Genomic DNA, 15,304 nt, shown 5'->3' on the forward strand with positions numbered 1-15,304 from the left:
TGTATACGTGTAGGTGTATGTACTAGGTTACAAGTTAAATTGTAATGTATAGCGATCTAAGATTAAATCTAGTCAAGCGTAACTCTTGATAGATGGTTGAACATCAAAATGACATCTAATGATATCATTGCACAAGATATGTCTTACACTCAATGATTAGTGCGATTTTTCAACAAAACATATTGACCAGAAGGACTAGATACGGTTACAGGAGCATGATATTTGCATATTTTAAAAAGTGTGGATTTGATCAAGAATGAATTATGGACTTATCGATTGAATTTCATCATCCAGCGATATCAAAAATTCATAATGGAATGATTAGCAATCAGTTGGAATCTGATAATACAAAAAAGCAACTAAGTAGTGACAGAAAAGTGTGGAAAACCATCAGTACTGAATCTTACATAAAACCAAATACGATACAATTGAGTGAGAAAAGAGACAACGAAGTTGTGACAAAAGTTCCAGGAATAGAAGTGAAATCTGAAATTCAGTCAAGTTTTAATTTCGGAAATATAACATTTTCTGATACCAATGTTATCCATCACAAAAAAGAAAACCGATTTATAGGCATTCACAATAACAACATGTTTCTAACAGATGGTGTTAAAATTGTGCCTCATCATTTTGTAAAAAATTTCATAGAAAATATGAAATCAAGAGAAAATGGAACTACAGTTGCACCACCGTCAATCCCAAATTCAAGTGAATATCAGGAAAGTTCTACATGGAATACACCGGCCACTACTCTATTAAATGCACAAACAAATGGTAAAACTGGTGAAACAGTGACGAAAATTACAACAGACCTTTCTCAAACATCCCCAGAGACAGAGACCAAATTGAATATTACGGTTACTCAGAATGTAACCACAAAAATGCATCAGACATCTCCAGAAAACACAGTGACATCTTCAAAACCTATCACATCCTCTACAATAATCAACTTTACAAGCCGTAAACCAACAAATTTGGAGCCGTCAGACAATTCTACTGGAGCAAACATTACAAAAAAAGAAAGGGAATCTACCACTGCCCCTTTCAGTAGAGCAAATGATGTCAATAACAAAACACCAATAACAACTGTCCAAAATCCTGAGAATATTTCAAAAACCACAACAGAATTCAAAACAAATGATGTAACAAAAACAACAGAAAATGTTACATTAATTAATAAAGTTGAACGAACATCACCTGTGCTTAATAATCCCGTAGTATATCCGACAACCTCTACAACAATTGTTCCTAATGACGACGAAGATGAATTAGGTTTACATAGCTCAGGATCGGATGTTATGCCGAATAATGTAAATAATACAAAAATAAAAGATGTTGATACTATTATTTTCCCATCATTTAGAGCTGACATACGACAAAGACGAAGAGAGAGGAAGAAATTTTGTTATAGAATAGGTAAGATTAAATCACATTACTGTTCATCCTGTTTTAAATAACATTCTTTTAAATATTTGTGTTTTTTTTATTCTGCTTACTATACGCTTGTTTTAGAGGTAGGCATCACCTGAAATGTTACATAGAATGTGGTCCAACAGATGTTACTAGTATTTATTCATGAAAAAAGGGTACTGGGTTATAAATGATTTAAGTCTATTTTAGGAGCCAGTATATTAATTACTTTCTTGTGGTATTTACTTCATATTTATTCAATTTAACTTCTCTTTTCGTCGTCATCTGTTGAGTCTCGTGTCTTTGGGTTGACTATTTTCGGAGAAGTACGTCACTTGCTGGCCCATCCATCCTATGATTGATGTCTTTACATGAAATCTGTCACACAACAATTTCCCCGGATTACACACGTCATAGCTTCATAGCTGTGAACATTACGTGTCCTGGGAATACTTTCCGCATTTCTGGGACTGTCTTTTCAATACACTATTGGTTTTCTTAATTTTAAAATGTGCATGTGATCTTACAAGTCCATTGCATTTTCGATAATTTCTGCCAATTCAGACTTCGAGTTATGTGATCTGACTTCTTACAATAGGAACAACATTTATGTGATATCAAATCGTGCTATGAATATGTTCGTCAAAATGATTGGCTAACTCGGTACTTGGCGAAATAACCACAAAATACTTACAGATCTGTTTCATAAATAATGGATTACGTCTTCCTATTGTTTTCTTGTTATAGTTACTTCGGTTGAAATGTTTGTTCTATTAAGACGATAATTCAGTTGACTTTGTAGACAGTGTAAATTGTGTGTATATCATATTTCCCACACTTGAATGGAATGAGTTATTCCAGTAAACCAGGTATTGAGAAAACGAACATGAAGCCCCCCGTTGTTTCACCGGATGCAATCCGAAAATTCATAGATGCAATGAAGAATGAAATTGATAAAATAAAGCATATTGGGGAGAAGTTACCAACTACACAGAAAAGTGCAATTATTTCTGAGGCAGTAGACCAAGGAAAAGTTACAACTTCTGAAAATGGCGTAGGTTCGAATGGAAATACAACGCCAAGTGTATCTACAGAAAAAGCAGTTACCATGGAGATTGAAATACACACAGAACAATCAACACAGAATTCATTTACAAAAAGAACCACAGGCATGACCACACAAATGACAACAGATGTCAAAACAGATCGATCAGTAACAAAAGGTGCAGGAATCCGAACAGTGCCAACCAAACAAACAACAGATATTGCAACAGTTCCTACATCAAAATTATCAACAGAGAAACAAAAAACTTCAACAAAACATACAATCGACAGTCCAACAAATATATCACCTGACCAGAATACAAAAAGCCAAACTGTTTCTGCCACCACTGTGTCACCTGACCCAGTTCCAAACAACAACCAGACTGAGACAGTCACTAGTGAGTTGACGCCAACCGTTGAAACAGATTCAATCAGGGATAGTGGTCCTACTTCTTTAGACCTTGATAAACTTATATTTCCATCCCATCGTGTTGATAATAAATTAAGAAAAAAGGATATACGGAAGTTTTGCAATTCCGTCGGTGAGTTTCTTCATCAAGTTAATATTTATTAAGTATAGATGTGTTTTTTTTACATATTTTCTTATCTTTCCGGTACTAGACTGCAATATTGATTTTCCTTCAAGCTCATGCACTAACCTTAATTACAAATTATTGTATTGTCATGTTACAAGTGTTCATTTAGCTTTAACGCACTGTAATGTATACGGCATCATCAAACACTAGTTGACTAATGATAATTGTTTTATTTTGTAACATCATCGTGATGTTATTGTACCTGCTGGCTTAGGTCTGACTTGCTTCCAGTCTCAGCTACATTACAATTTATTTTGTGGGAGAATGTCAATCCGGTAGTTTAGTTTTGTTTTATATTCTCTAACAGTTTTTTGTCTTTGAACCCATGCAGTTACTTCAGGTTTTTGAACTAAGAAGCACTATATGTGCGATATCTTTATGAGATTTAAGTTTTTGATTATTTACGTTTGATTGTTTCTCAGACAACTAAGTGTTAGTCTCTGAAAGAATGAGGAAGTGGTTGGAACTTGGTATGAAAAAAATAAAAAAACACCATTTGACTATTTGTACCATCAGAATAGAGGAAAGAAGAAAATATTTTCCATACCATTTTGGTAAATTTAAATTTAATTTCATTGAAATGCATAGAAAATGGACATTTCAATCGCAGATAACTCTGTCAAAAACCTCATTACTCTAAAATTCTATTGAAAATTCCAATTCCTTGAGTGAATTGTATTGTAAGTTTGGTGGGGTTTTGACATGTATGTTTCTGTTTTTTTTTATTTTATGTATTTTGCCTGACTCTGACAAAGACTTAAGTTTAAAATATGAATTAATTATATATTATTCATCATGTTTACAATTAAGGAATTAGTGATCATGATTTGAGAATAAATTCAGTGATATTGACAGGTTTACGTGTGCCTTGAGGTGGTTGTTGGACAAGACATATATTTTGTGTACTTTATGAGGCTTTTTTTTATACACAGGTGATGACTGTGTGTAAACATTTTGATTAATCACTATATAAAAGTAGATTTTTTCACGCCTTGATCTTTTCTTTATTTGAATATAATTGGCATACATAATTATATTAATTACTGCTGTCCTCACTGTTGTTTCTGTCTTCTACCTTCACTATAAAACCGGTATTAATCTCGAGTCCATCTTAGAGAGAGCAGTTCTTATCGTTATTACAATCGTACAGAGTTTCAAAAACTAATAAAAAGTAACGATGTTTTAAGTGAAAATGCGCCTTTTTTCATCATTCTTGCTGTGTTTCTGTAATATGTATGTTTCGCTAATAGATATTTTTTTCTGTCTGCTTAACTGTTAGAAACGATGTACTCATTAGCGTCGCCTGTATGTTGTATCCATTGTAGGAGCTCTTAAAATATTACAAGAAATTAAATGAGGAGAGTTGATTTTTTTGCCATTGTAATTCTCTTTCACTGGTCGGAATTTTTATGTTGTTTATATATTGGTTTTGATAAATATATTATTTTTTTTCTAGATTTCGGTAAAATAAAGAAAAGTTTTCAGTGTTGTAAGAAGACACTGAACTGTTTCGATGATCTGCCTGAAAACCTGGATGAAACTGTCTTCCACCATGGTACACACGAATACAATGAACCAGAAAGGCGCCATGTTTGTAGGTAAGTTAAAATTCCAATAATTATGTCTGGTACAGGAAACACTAGCCATGCACTTTAAAGGCCCTGAACACCAATGCACAAGCTTACGTAAGACTTAAGTGCATATAAGTTCCATTAGATTGTGAACGATTCAAGTGTACGTAAGTCTCACGAGTGCCTTGTGAGACAATGCTCTGGAATACCTACAGCTCTATTTTCATAACACATGACGAAATGGACAAAGATAATGATGATTATTACAAAAAAGCAATACTACCAAATCACAGACTGACACTATTCCTGAGAAATGCATTTTCGAAATTCCTATGCCATCGTCTAAGTTTTTATTTCTATTTGTCACCTCAGGGCTTCCGATGCCACGAAGGGGTAAATTAACCATAAAACAAAATACACGATACAGTGGGTGATACAATAGGATAGTTTCGGGGATTATACTACTGTTTTTAAAATGACAAAAAATGAGCGGCATTTAATAGCTTGGAGCCCTTTCTTTATATCATTTTCTTGATCTGAACCACTGCTCCTTGTAAATAAATTGGATCTGCTCATGCCTGCAGACAGTTCTTCTGATTGGTACTCAGTCCCGGTACTCATCATTCATCTTTATATTTCAATAGACCCTTTTGTGGTAAGTTGGTGAGCATGCTCAATATACACTTCCGCGAGATAGGGCTTGGGTAGAACAAATGAATTTTCCTCGCGGAAGTGTATATTGAGCATGCTTTACGCATGTTCATCGACTACCACACCGTTAGCACAAAAAGGTCTATTTCTATGATTGGTGACTATTTATAACCTTGTGAAATTTTCATTTAACACCAAATAGTTTATTATACGTCTAAGAACAAAGCATTTGTGGGCAACTTGAATATATCGACAGTGAGATAAACTTTTTTTTAATTGGGTCAATCAAATTAATCAGCATATTTAGTTCAAAGTAAACATTGTTTATTTGGTTTGTTTATTGGTGTAACGTTTAAAGTGGACTTTACTATCTGCATTTGAACTTTAAAGGAGTATGTCAAAGGAACTATCTTCCTGTGGTAGTTTAAGATAATTGCCGATACTAACACGCTTTACAAATCTAAAGGCTCTGGTGACTGCTATATCAATACTGATCTTCGATCTAAATTGATAATAATGGCTTTACCAGAAGATTTAGATTGCAGGCTTCGAAAGTTTTTACCAAATAAATGTTCTGTCTATATAGATCTGATGTCGGAATTATTTTGCGGGAACCCATATCGACATTTACATTTTGAATATATAAGTTTTTTTGCCGAGTTGATCGTTTCTGAGAACATTTTTACTTGACCTCTTTACATATTTCAGCCATATTGATGAATCAATTAAATGTAAGCAGACAGTTGAGATCAAACCTCATTGTAAAGAAGCAGCGGATATACTGGATGAGAAAATCAAACCTCAGATGGACAAAGTTAAATTGTTTTACTATAACCATTGCAACAGAGGTAAAAACATAGACAAGGTTTAGTTATTTTACCATAGGGCGAGAACTATCATTCTCAAAGATATTGCTATAATGGTTATGCTAATATCTCTTATTGGAAGGAAGTTTAGTAAAAAAAATAGTGTTTCCATGAGAAATCTAATGAATTTTAAAGAAAACTATATGAAGGGTAATTTAAATGATTGAAAAATCCATTTTAAAAGCACTTCTTTCAAAAATAAATATTTTGTCTTGTTATAGGTTCACCAATATCACCAACTCTAGGTCCTAAGTCACCAACACTTGCACCATCGCCACCTACAGGCCAAGGAAATGGATCTGAGCATTATCATAGTAATTCCAGTAACTTTGCTCCGTTTATCGGAGGGGCAGTGATGGGAGTTTTCGGTCTGATTGTGATTGTTTTGATAGCTCTCTACTGTAGAAAGAGCACGAAGAAAAGGTAAGAAATAGGAAACTGATCGGACTGCATCAAGGTGGAGTGTAATAGAAGATATATTATTGTTTGGGTTGATAAGGTAAAACAGAAACCGTTTATATATATGTTATAGAATTGCTTGATATCAAATTTTTATCGAGGCTTAATTTAGCAATGAAATTGGCTGAAATATTCCATTACTTTTACTTTATATGACATACACTTTTGATAAATTGCAAACATTTTTGAAAAAAAATGTTTGATTTCTTTTCAAACGATGTTTTTTTTTATGTAAATAGCTCCTCTACGAGTTGTAGAAGTGTATGTTGCCAGCGATTGGTATTGTCGGCTTTTGTTTCGTGGGGGATTCAAACGTAAATATTATTCAAAGGATATACCCTGGAAACAAATTCTAAATCAATATCAAACATCCGGAAACAACTTCAATTACAATACCAATCAAAACCCACTCTATGTATATCGTACATTCATGATTAATGAAACGATCCTTTTTTGTATTCTACAAATTTTGATTTTTAGGAAAAGAAATAAGGAGCAAAGAAATGACCCTGGTAGAGAATCCACTCAGTCTTCACGGTATAAAACTGTTACATATGAAAGGAGAAAATCAGAGGTTTATGCGGAAATAGACGAAAAAAGTGTAAGTACCCGATCTCATAAAGAATGAACATGATTTCCCTGTACGATAGATTAGTTTACCACATAAATTTTAGGTTGATCACACTTTCTGTATGATTTTTTGGGGGGAAAATTACTTCCACATTACCCTACAGCTACGTTTATTGTATAACAAATATATTAGGACATACAAATCAGGTGGCTTGAGCTAATTTTTTTAGGATATACAGCGCCAAAGTTCGGGTGGTCCTGCTTTATAAATTCAAAATCTCCTTTGATATTGGCTTGTCAACACTTATTGTTTAAAAAAATCTAAATAACGAAGTTAAAATGTTATAAAACAGAAGTGAGCTGGAAACTTTTAATACCTTCATTTGTTTTGGCCTCTAGAAGTATTTTCTTTTATTGCATTGTCAAAATAAAATTTCATTTGGTTTTTATTCTTTGTTGATTTTTTCAGATGATATCCTCCGTTAGTTATGCATTGGATGGACATTCATGCTCCACTGATATAGTTAATCTATCACAAACAAGTGATTGCAAAGGCTCCAGAAAATATCCGAGTGCGCCAACCATCCGACAGGTTGAGTTGGACAATCATGGGTATCTTTCGCCACAATCCATTATCCAAGAGGATTGTCTAAAACCAGACGTTATCCCAAATGAGAATAATTTGTTTACACATGGATATATTGAACTTAAATCGGAGTCTGGGGACAGTGCGCAATCATACGCTAAACTTGAACCGGAACCGGAAGACGAATATGTAAGCCCAGACCAGATTCAGAGTTCCCCGAGCAAAGATAAGAAACCTGATCAACGACACACGTATTTCGTTCTAGAGAAAGAAAATGAATAAACCTTGTTGTTATGTAGTTAAAACATAACAATGTTCTCCTGTGATAAGTAAGAAAGACTCTGTGATAAAAGCATGTGCTACAGGGACTATTTAAGATGTGGAGAAACTTCCTATATCACAACATTCACACTTTTTTACACGGTTTATATAATTTATAAAATATTCTTTTGTTTTCAAATATTATTACGGCTTAATACTTTTATCGAATCGCTTGGTTTTTTTTAATAAATATTTCCGAAGTGCTTTATCTATTCAATGTCTTATTGCAATGAAATAATTTTTACATCTAATAACACGATTCAATGCTCAGCGTTTTCGAAAATAAATGCAAATGGATTGTAAGATACAAAAAGAAAATATGATGATAATATATAAAACACACACACACGAAACACACATAAATTAGTAAATTTAATCGGACGTGACTCTAGTCCACTATACTAATATTGGACAAACTGTGTTATTCTTGTCTTGATGATAAACAACAAGCACTTGGGCATGGATGGTCCGACCAGCTTCCCTGTGTTGTGCATGTAGTACATATACTCTATCAGACAGTGACAAAATGAAATCTGTTGGGAACATATTCAATGAAAAGACATAGAAACTTTTAAGAAAACGAATCACACAGACAAAAATGAGACTTCAATTTGTTTGGTTGAAATAACATTGATAAGAGTTTTTTCAACTTTATCACCAGATCTTTCCTTGAAAATATACATATATGGATAACAGAAAAAAAGCATACACATAAAATTATACATGCTGCATCTTTCTATTTACACAAATAAGATAAAATAGGTCGGGTTGTATCAGTATGCAACATATAACAGAAATTTGTGGTTGAAAATGAAAAGGGAAGACTACAGACGCTGACTAAGATGCTTTTGAATGTTTGATAAACAGTCGCGCATTTTCAAATATTTTTAGTTCTATCATTGTTATCCAAATAGTAAGATTTCTGAATATTTTTCTTCATCAATCAGATTTGCAAAGAGAGTCAACCTAGTTTCTAAATATAAAGGACATTCGAGTTACTAACAGATATAGCGTCAGGTGATTTCAATTACATATGTAGATTGTCTAACGTATCAAGTCTTGATAACTCTGATTTTTAAAATGAGCTGGATACACAAACTTTATATCTTTTAGTAAATAATCGTTCGAAATACTAAATGATACATGTAATGCCGTGGAACTATCTTATCCAACCGACTATCTATTTCTTTATTTCGTTTTCAAACGGAAGGACAAATGCATGGACACCTCTAGCAAACATTTATTTAACACCATCTGCTGTCATACTCCAATGATCGTAAGACATTTCAGTAGAATTTCCAAATGTTAAAAATAGTAAAAATCATCATTAAAAAATAATGATAAAAAGAAATGATAAAGGTGTAATAAATAATGTAAGGAGGAAACAAAAACAAACTAAATACATTCTATCAGAGCAAACCTACTGATTAAACTACGTACTGGGTAACAACGGGTTACAAAGGTAATGACAAGTTCCAAAAAAAAAAAACAGGGCGAAAACATGCAGAAATAAAAATAGAAATCCCATGCAAATAAGAAAATACAATGATAAATCCAAATTAAAAAAAATTATCTTGGATTTCTGGCAACAAAATCAGAAATTGCCTTTATCTATATCCATCGTGGCTGAACGGAGCTTTAAGGTCCGGCACGCAACTTAACAGCAGCAACGGAAAAAAGACATATTTATACCCATGAGCACTCTCCTGTCTGTCGATACTTTTCTCGTTCTAGGGCGATGATTTTTAGATCATCCCGATGGCTTCATTAAAACTTAATGTGCACCCGTTCTAAAAATCCGTCACTTTTTTAATACATTAGTCAGGACAAAACTTCAATCTAATAATTGCTAATGAATAGTCTTAATTATGGTTTTTATTCCAACAAAACTCGTTAGTGTGACAGGATATTGTTTATAATTTTCATATCAAAGTACTTACTACTAAATTACTAGTATTGTAGTCATTTTAGTTAGTGCACATACAACGTCGATTAGAGCAACGGGGCGACATCTGTTTTGTATTCTATGGCGACTGAGTAGGGGAAACAACCAGCAAACACCCATACAGTTTTCGAAACTTAAAATATAATATAAGTGAATTGGTTTCCCATTGTTAGTGATGTCATGATCACTAGTCGTATCCATTCAATTACTTATGTACATTTTTATTGCCATTCTATAATGCATAATTCAATACGTCATATCCGTCATGATTTTTTACGAGAAACTAGGTCACAAAATTCTCTTGTTTTTTTTACAGAGTATGTTTTTCTAATCATCTCGTTTCACAATATTCTGAGAAAACAAACTTTATCTAGAAACCGTCATATTTAAGAACATTATGAGTGTCTGATACTTGCTGTTTCTAGTATAGTTCTGTATATATAAATAACAAAATCAATGAGGCGAGTCGTCATGATGGATTATTGACAAGGTATTCGACATATCTGACAATACACATTGGACTTTTTCGTTATTGAACCTTTTTTCAATATAATTTTTTGTATTTCTTGTTGTGGACGAAACATGGATAATGAAAGTTCGTGGATAACTAATGAACCCAGACAGATTTTTGTCATCTTGCGTATACTTACAAAAACAAGGTAGTAAGAACTTCGACGACCTGTGCGGAAGTTGGAAAAACATGTCGGATCAATCACGATTGACAACCATTCGTAATACCTCAGTTAATGATCACACGGGTGCAAGTTACACAGATATTCACGCCGAAACTATTTCTAATGTCCTAAATTTGAGAAATAATCGTAAACAGTACAGTAAGAAACAGAATGGCGGGAACAATTTCAGGAAGACTTTTCTGGAAAGATTGACAGCTTCCAGGAGGGATTTTAGTTTTAATAGTTCACCGGTCTTTAATTCTTTCGTGCCTTTTTCGGAAATTGAAAACTCACATTTTGGTTTGGGTTCTCTCGTGAATATACCAGAAGTCAAGAGAAGACAACTAGCGTTAATCATGGCACGAAACAGTGATAAAGCGAGGAAAATTAAGAACAAAAATGGTAACGATGATATAGCTAGAACTACTGTCAGTGAAATTGAAAGCAATATCAACTCGACATGGGTTACTCCAACGATTCCTACACCAACGACTAGCAACGCTAAAAGTTTTGAACCGGAAACTACCAAAACAGCTAGTTCCACTAAACACGTCAGAACCAGTATTTCAACAAAGGATACAGAATTTACAAATACCAAACCAACAGCTGTAACAACAACTGGTCTATTCAGTTCAGAAGAAACGGTTACTGTGACAATAGAAAATACAGATCCGTCATTTACCAACAACAATGCCGAAGTAGGCAATGATAGGAATGGAGAGGAAGACATTATTTTAACACAAGATGAACTTGAAGTTCTGACATCACAGGACGAAAATGTAGATTTTAAAGTCGGGATGACACCGGGATCTGGTCTAAATATAGATACCATCATGTTCCCTTCACAAAGGGCAAGTGCCACGAAAAGACGAAGAGATCGTATTAATTTCTGTGGGACTTTTAGCCTCAGTAAGTATTTTATTCGATAAAAAGAATGACATTTTCTATCACAAAAAAAATCATTTTCTTTCATTTTATTCTGTCTATTTTGACCAATACTGCAGAATATCTAAAAACTGTTCAGTCCACTTTGACACTCAGAAGATTGATATGTGAACTTTATTTTAGATTTTGGCAACAGAAGAATAGGTTTAAACTGTTGCATGAGAACACTTGACTGTTTCGACGGCCTACCCATCCATGTAGATGAATCTATATTTCATAGAGGACGGCACCAGTACAGTCAAAATGAAAGAACACACCTTTGCTAGTGAGTAAATACTAAATTAATAAATAGAAACTACTGTGTGAGGATACATAGTCAAGAAAATCATTACACTATGTATTGACCTAAAATAGCAGTCATTACAAAATACGATGATTATCATACCTGATTTAAGTCGCCATCCTTGTCTAGAATTATAGATAGTCGGAGATGCGTTATTTTTATAGATCTGGTGAAGGATGATGTTGAAAGTGCCTGGTATATATATTGCTGATGTCACAGACAATACATATTTAGAAAAAAATAACCAAGGAGTTCCAGAAAAAAATCTATGCATAAATATCAAATCAAGTTTTTTTAAAGGAATCTAGACATCCAATGTATGTACATATACCAAGCTCTATATAACATGATATTTTTTCAATACAGTAATGCAATATTTTTGTTTAAACATTATGAACTGTTATTACAGCGACTTGAATGATGCGTTTACTTGTACAAGAAGGATACTAGCACGACAAAATTGTCAAGTAGTTGCTAACCTCCTTGATAGAAGAGTAAAACCCCAAATGACCAAAGCCAGACAGTTTTACCGAAGCATTTGTCCGCCTGGTATGTACACCTACACAGATTTAATGTCATACATCAGTGAAAATTTTAAATACAGGTGCTTTCGTAGTTCATGGTAAATAAAACCTGACGATAAACATGATGAAACAAGTCAAAGAAATGAGATCCAAAATACAAATTTTACCTAAACCAGCAAAAAGCAACAGTATGATATTATTACCCTATACATGTATATAGATTGACCATACAAATTTTACCTAAACCAGAAAAAAGCAACAGTATGATATTATTACCCTATACATGTATATAGATTGAATGACAGATAGATCGTTAATTACTATTAAAAACGATAGTTTTTCCTTGATAGATCCTGGAATTTTTACCACGCCATCAGTCAGAAAAACCACAAATTCTACCTCCAGTCTAGGAACCACTGGATGGGGTCCCATCCCAAGTTCTTTACTTCCCTTTATAGGTGGTGCATTCGCTGGATTATTTCTTATAGTGATACTAATGCTCGTCATAATATTCTGCAGGAGAAAGTGCGGAAAGAGGTTTGTTGGTTTCCAAGTCTTATAGTCCAAAAAATCGTGTGATTGCTGCATTTTAATTATATAATTATGTATGTCGATATGCCGTACACGTGTTTCAAAGTGTAACCTTAAATTAGTGCCATTAGATTCAAATATATAGGAAGATCTGAATCTAAGCATTAATTGTATGCCAGAGCCATTGAAATGGGAAGCCAAGGTTCTACCATGTGTAATACAGGGAATTATGTCTCAGTGTTTTAAGTATTTTGAAATTTGTGACACTTAATTTTTTCATAAATATAATGTCTGCGTGTAATTTATGTTCTTAGAATTTTATCAAAACTCATTAATTGTTACATACACATCACGTTTTCTCAAAAGTATGAAAAAATAGGTAAATAGTCATTCCATTTCGAAAAGTTCGAAAAATTTGAATAGTACTACATATGTAAATTCAATCCTTTTTGGTGTTCATGATTCTAGGAAGAGAAGAATAGACAACCAGGAAACAAATGATGGTCCCAATCAGTCCCCTAGATATAAATCAGTCAAACACTTGAGACGCAAGTCCAGTGTGTATGAAGAAATCGATGAAAACCAGGTGCGTTTATTTATCTGGGGAAATGTCAAATGAATATTCATAGTTAAGATATCATTCGTTAACTGTATAATAGTGTACTGTGCTCCCAATTTTTCCGACGCAGTTGGTATAGTTTCGCTTTTTACCTTTCGATCTTATAAACGCTCTTTAATGGAAATGCAAGTCACCTGATCGCAATTCTGTTTCCCGATTGGCCAAATACCGATAACTTATTTGCGTTCGAAAAAATATATCGAAAACTAAAAGTGCGTACCAATTGTGAACAAATTTCGTGGATTTATGAAAGCGACATTATACTTGGGACTGGGTTAAATTAAAATAATTCATCGCCAAAACTTGATTCATAACAAAGGATGCATTTATTCTAAATTCAGATCATATATACATGTACCATTATTCTAAAGTTGTTACAGTTCTATTCACCGAATAACAAGGTTGTAAATGAATATTGAAATGTAATGTATAATGATAGAATAATAAGTTTTACTTTACATCTATACTTAAAGAAAAAAAAGGGTAAATGTCAAATTGGGCATTTTTAAAAAGCACAAATCTTATTTTTTACTCTTTATCATGCATACATGCAATAGAGGGAAACTCGTCCAGCGAAGTAAACTTCATTTACAAAAATATATGTGGTTTGCAGAAAGAAGTCTGAAAAATGATTATTGAACTGCTACAATGTAACCTTAAGTCAGTCGAGCGTCTCAGAAGTGTGAAATTTCCATAGTACATATGGCTGTATTATATTACTCATTATAGTCTAAAACTAGTGCATGCAAAATTATTTTGAATGTTTTAGCAACATTATTTTTGTCTTCATTTCACAATTTTCTTTTTGTCTCTTTCATAGATGGTTGGTTCACCAGCGCCATTGAAATATTCGAAGTCCAGCTCACCTCCTGAAGTTCCTAGTGCTCCGAAACCAAGATCTGAAAACCACTATTATCTATCGCCCACTTCAAGTCTACCTGGCGGAAGTGATAAGAAACCGACTGAATTAGGACTGACAAATTTTGGTTATCTGGAATTACAAACGGACGAAAACGGACAATCCTACGCCAAATTGAAGACAGATGGAGAATACTTATCAATTGATGAGATCGCTACCGTCCAGCAGAAAGATAAACCGTCGAAAGAAGAGTATCATACCTACTTTGTATTGGAGAAAGACGAGGACCATGGTGTTGATGAGAGTTTAGACTGTTTACCTTAACTTTCATACATGAATGTATTTTATTTATCACTTTGTATAAAATATCTTCTAACATTATGTTATAAACTAGTTTAACTTTAAAGAGTTGTTCTTACGTCCTTTTCCACAGTGTGTCGCTGTGTTTGTTAGACATAAATCTGGTCATGGGTCAACGAAAACGTGTTTCTCGTCCATTATATCTCAATAAAATTATCTTCAGCTAACTGAAAAAGACACCTGATGAAATCTCAAAAACAAATAATATTTGGTTGACAATTTTCAATATTGAAGAACAAATAGCTTGGGGATGTTAAGTGTTTTTATATAATTAGCGAGTACATTATTGGTCGGGTTTATACGGTTTGGTGAAATAAGTCCTCATTGGACGGTCATTATACATAAAGCTTTTAAGGGTATCGTTTAATGACAGTTCAGACGAGTACATATTTACTGTCTAGATATTTGAAATACGTGTTTTTGTTTAGATGCTTTTAATACCAGATTCTTGGCTAGTTTCTCGGAGTACATGCTTCTTGGCTAGTTTCTC

General features: G+C 33.5%; 2 protein-coding genes across 2 annotated transcripts; both read left to right on the top strand.

Annotated features, from left to right (window-relative positions):
* Nucleotides 1-25: 25 nt before the first annotated feature.
* LOC148626945 (uncharacterized) lies at nucleotides 26-8,277 on the top strand. The gene is made up of 7 exons (XM_088564784.1): nucleotides 26-1,416; nucleotides 2,232-2,996; nucleotides 4,507-4,648; nucleotides 5,981-6,120; nucleotides 6,360-6,561; nucleotides 7,078-7,198; nucleotides 7,637-8,277. The coding sequence occupies exons 1-7, from the start codon at nucleotides 264-266 to the stop codon at nucleotides 8,033-8,035; spliced, it is 2,922 nt and encodes a 973-aa protein (XP_088420910.1). The 5' UTR covers nucleotides 26-263; the 3' UTR covers nucleotides 8,036-8,277.
* Nucleotides 8,278-10,369: 2,092 nt separating this feature from the next.
* Nucleotides 10,370-14,848, top strand: LOC148626946 (uncharacterized). The gene is made up of 6 exons (XM_088564331.1): nucleotides 10,370-11,602; nucleotides 11,762-11,903; nucleotides 12,331-12,470; nucleotides 12,796-12,982; nucleotides 13,445-13,562; nucleotides 14,416-14,848. Exons 1-6 carry the CDS (start codon nucleotides 10,630-10,632, stop codon nucleotides 14,776-14,778), a joined length of 1,923 nt encoding a protein of 640 aa, XP_088420457.1. The 5' UTR covers nucleotides 10,370-10,629; the 3' UTR covers nucleotides 14,779-14,848.
* Nucleotides 14,849-15,304: the final 456 nt, after the last annotated feature.

This window comes from Perna viridis, chromosome 1 (genome assembly GCF_037379345.1).
Source record: "Perna viridis isolate PV_CMFRI_1.1 ecotype Kerala chromosome 1, ASM3737934v1, whole genome shotgun sequence".
Lineage (NCBI taxonomy): Eukaryota > Metazoa > Mollusca > Bivalvia > Mytilida > Mytilidae > Perna > Perna viridis.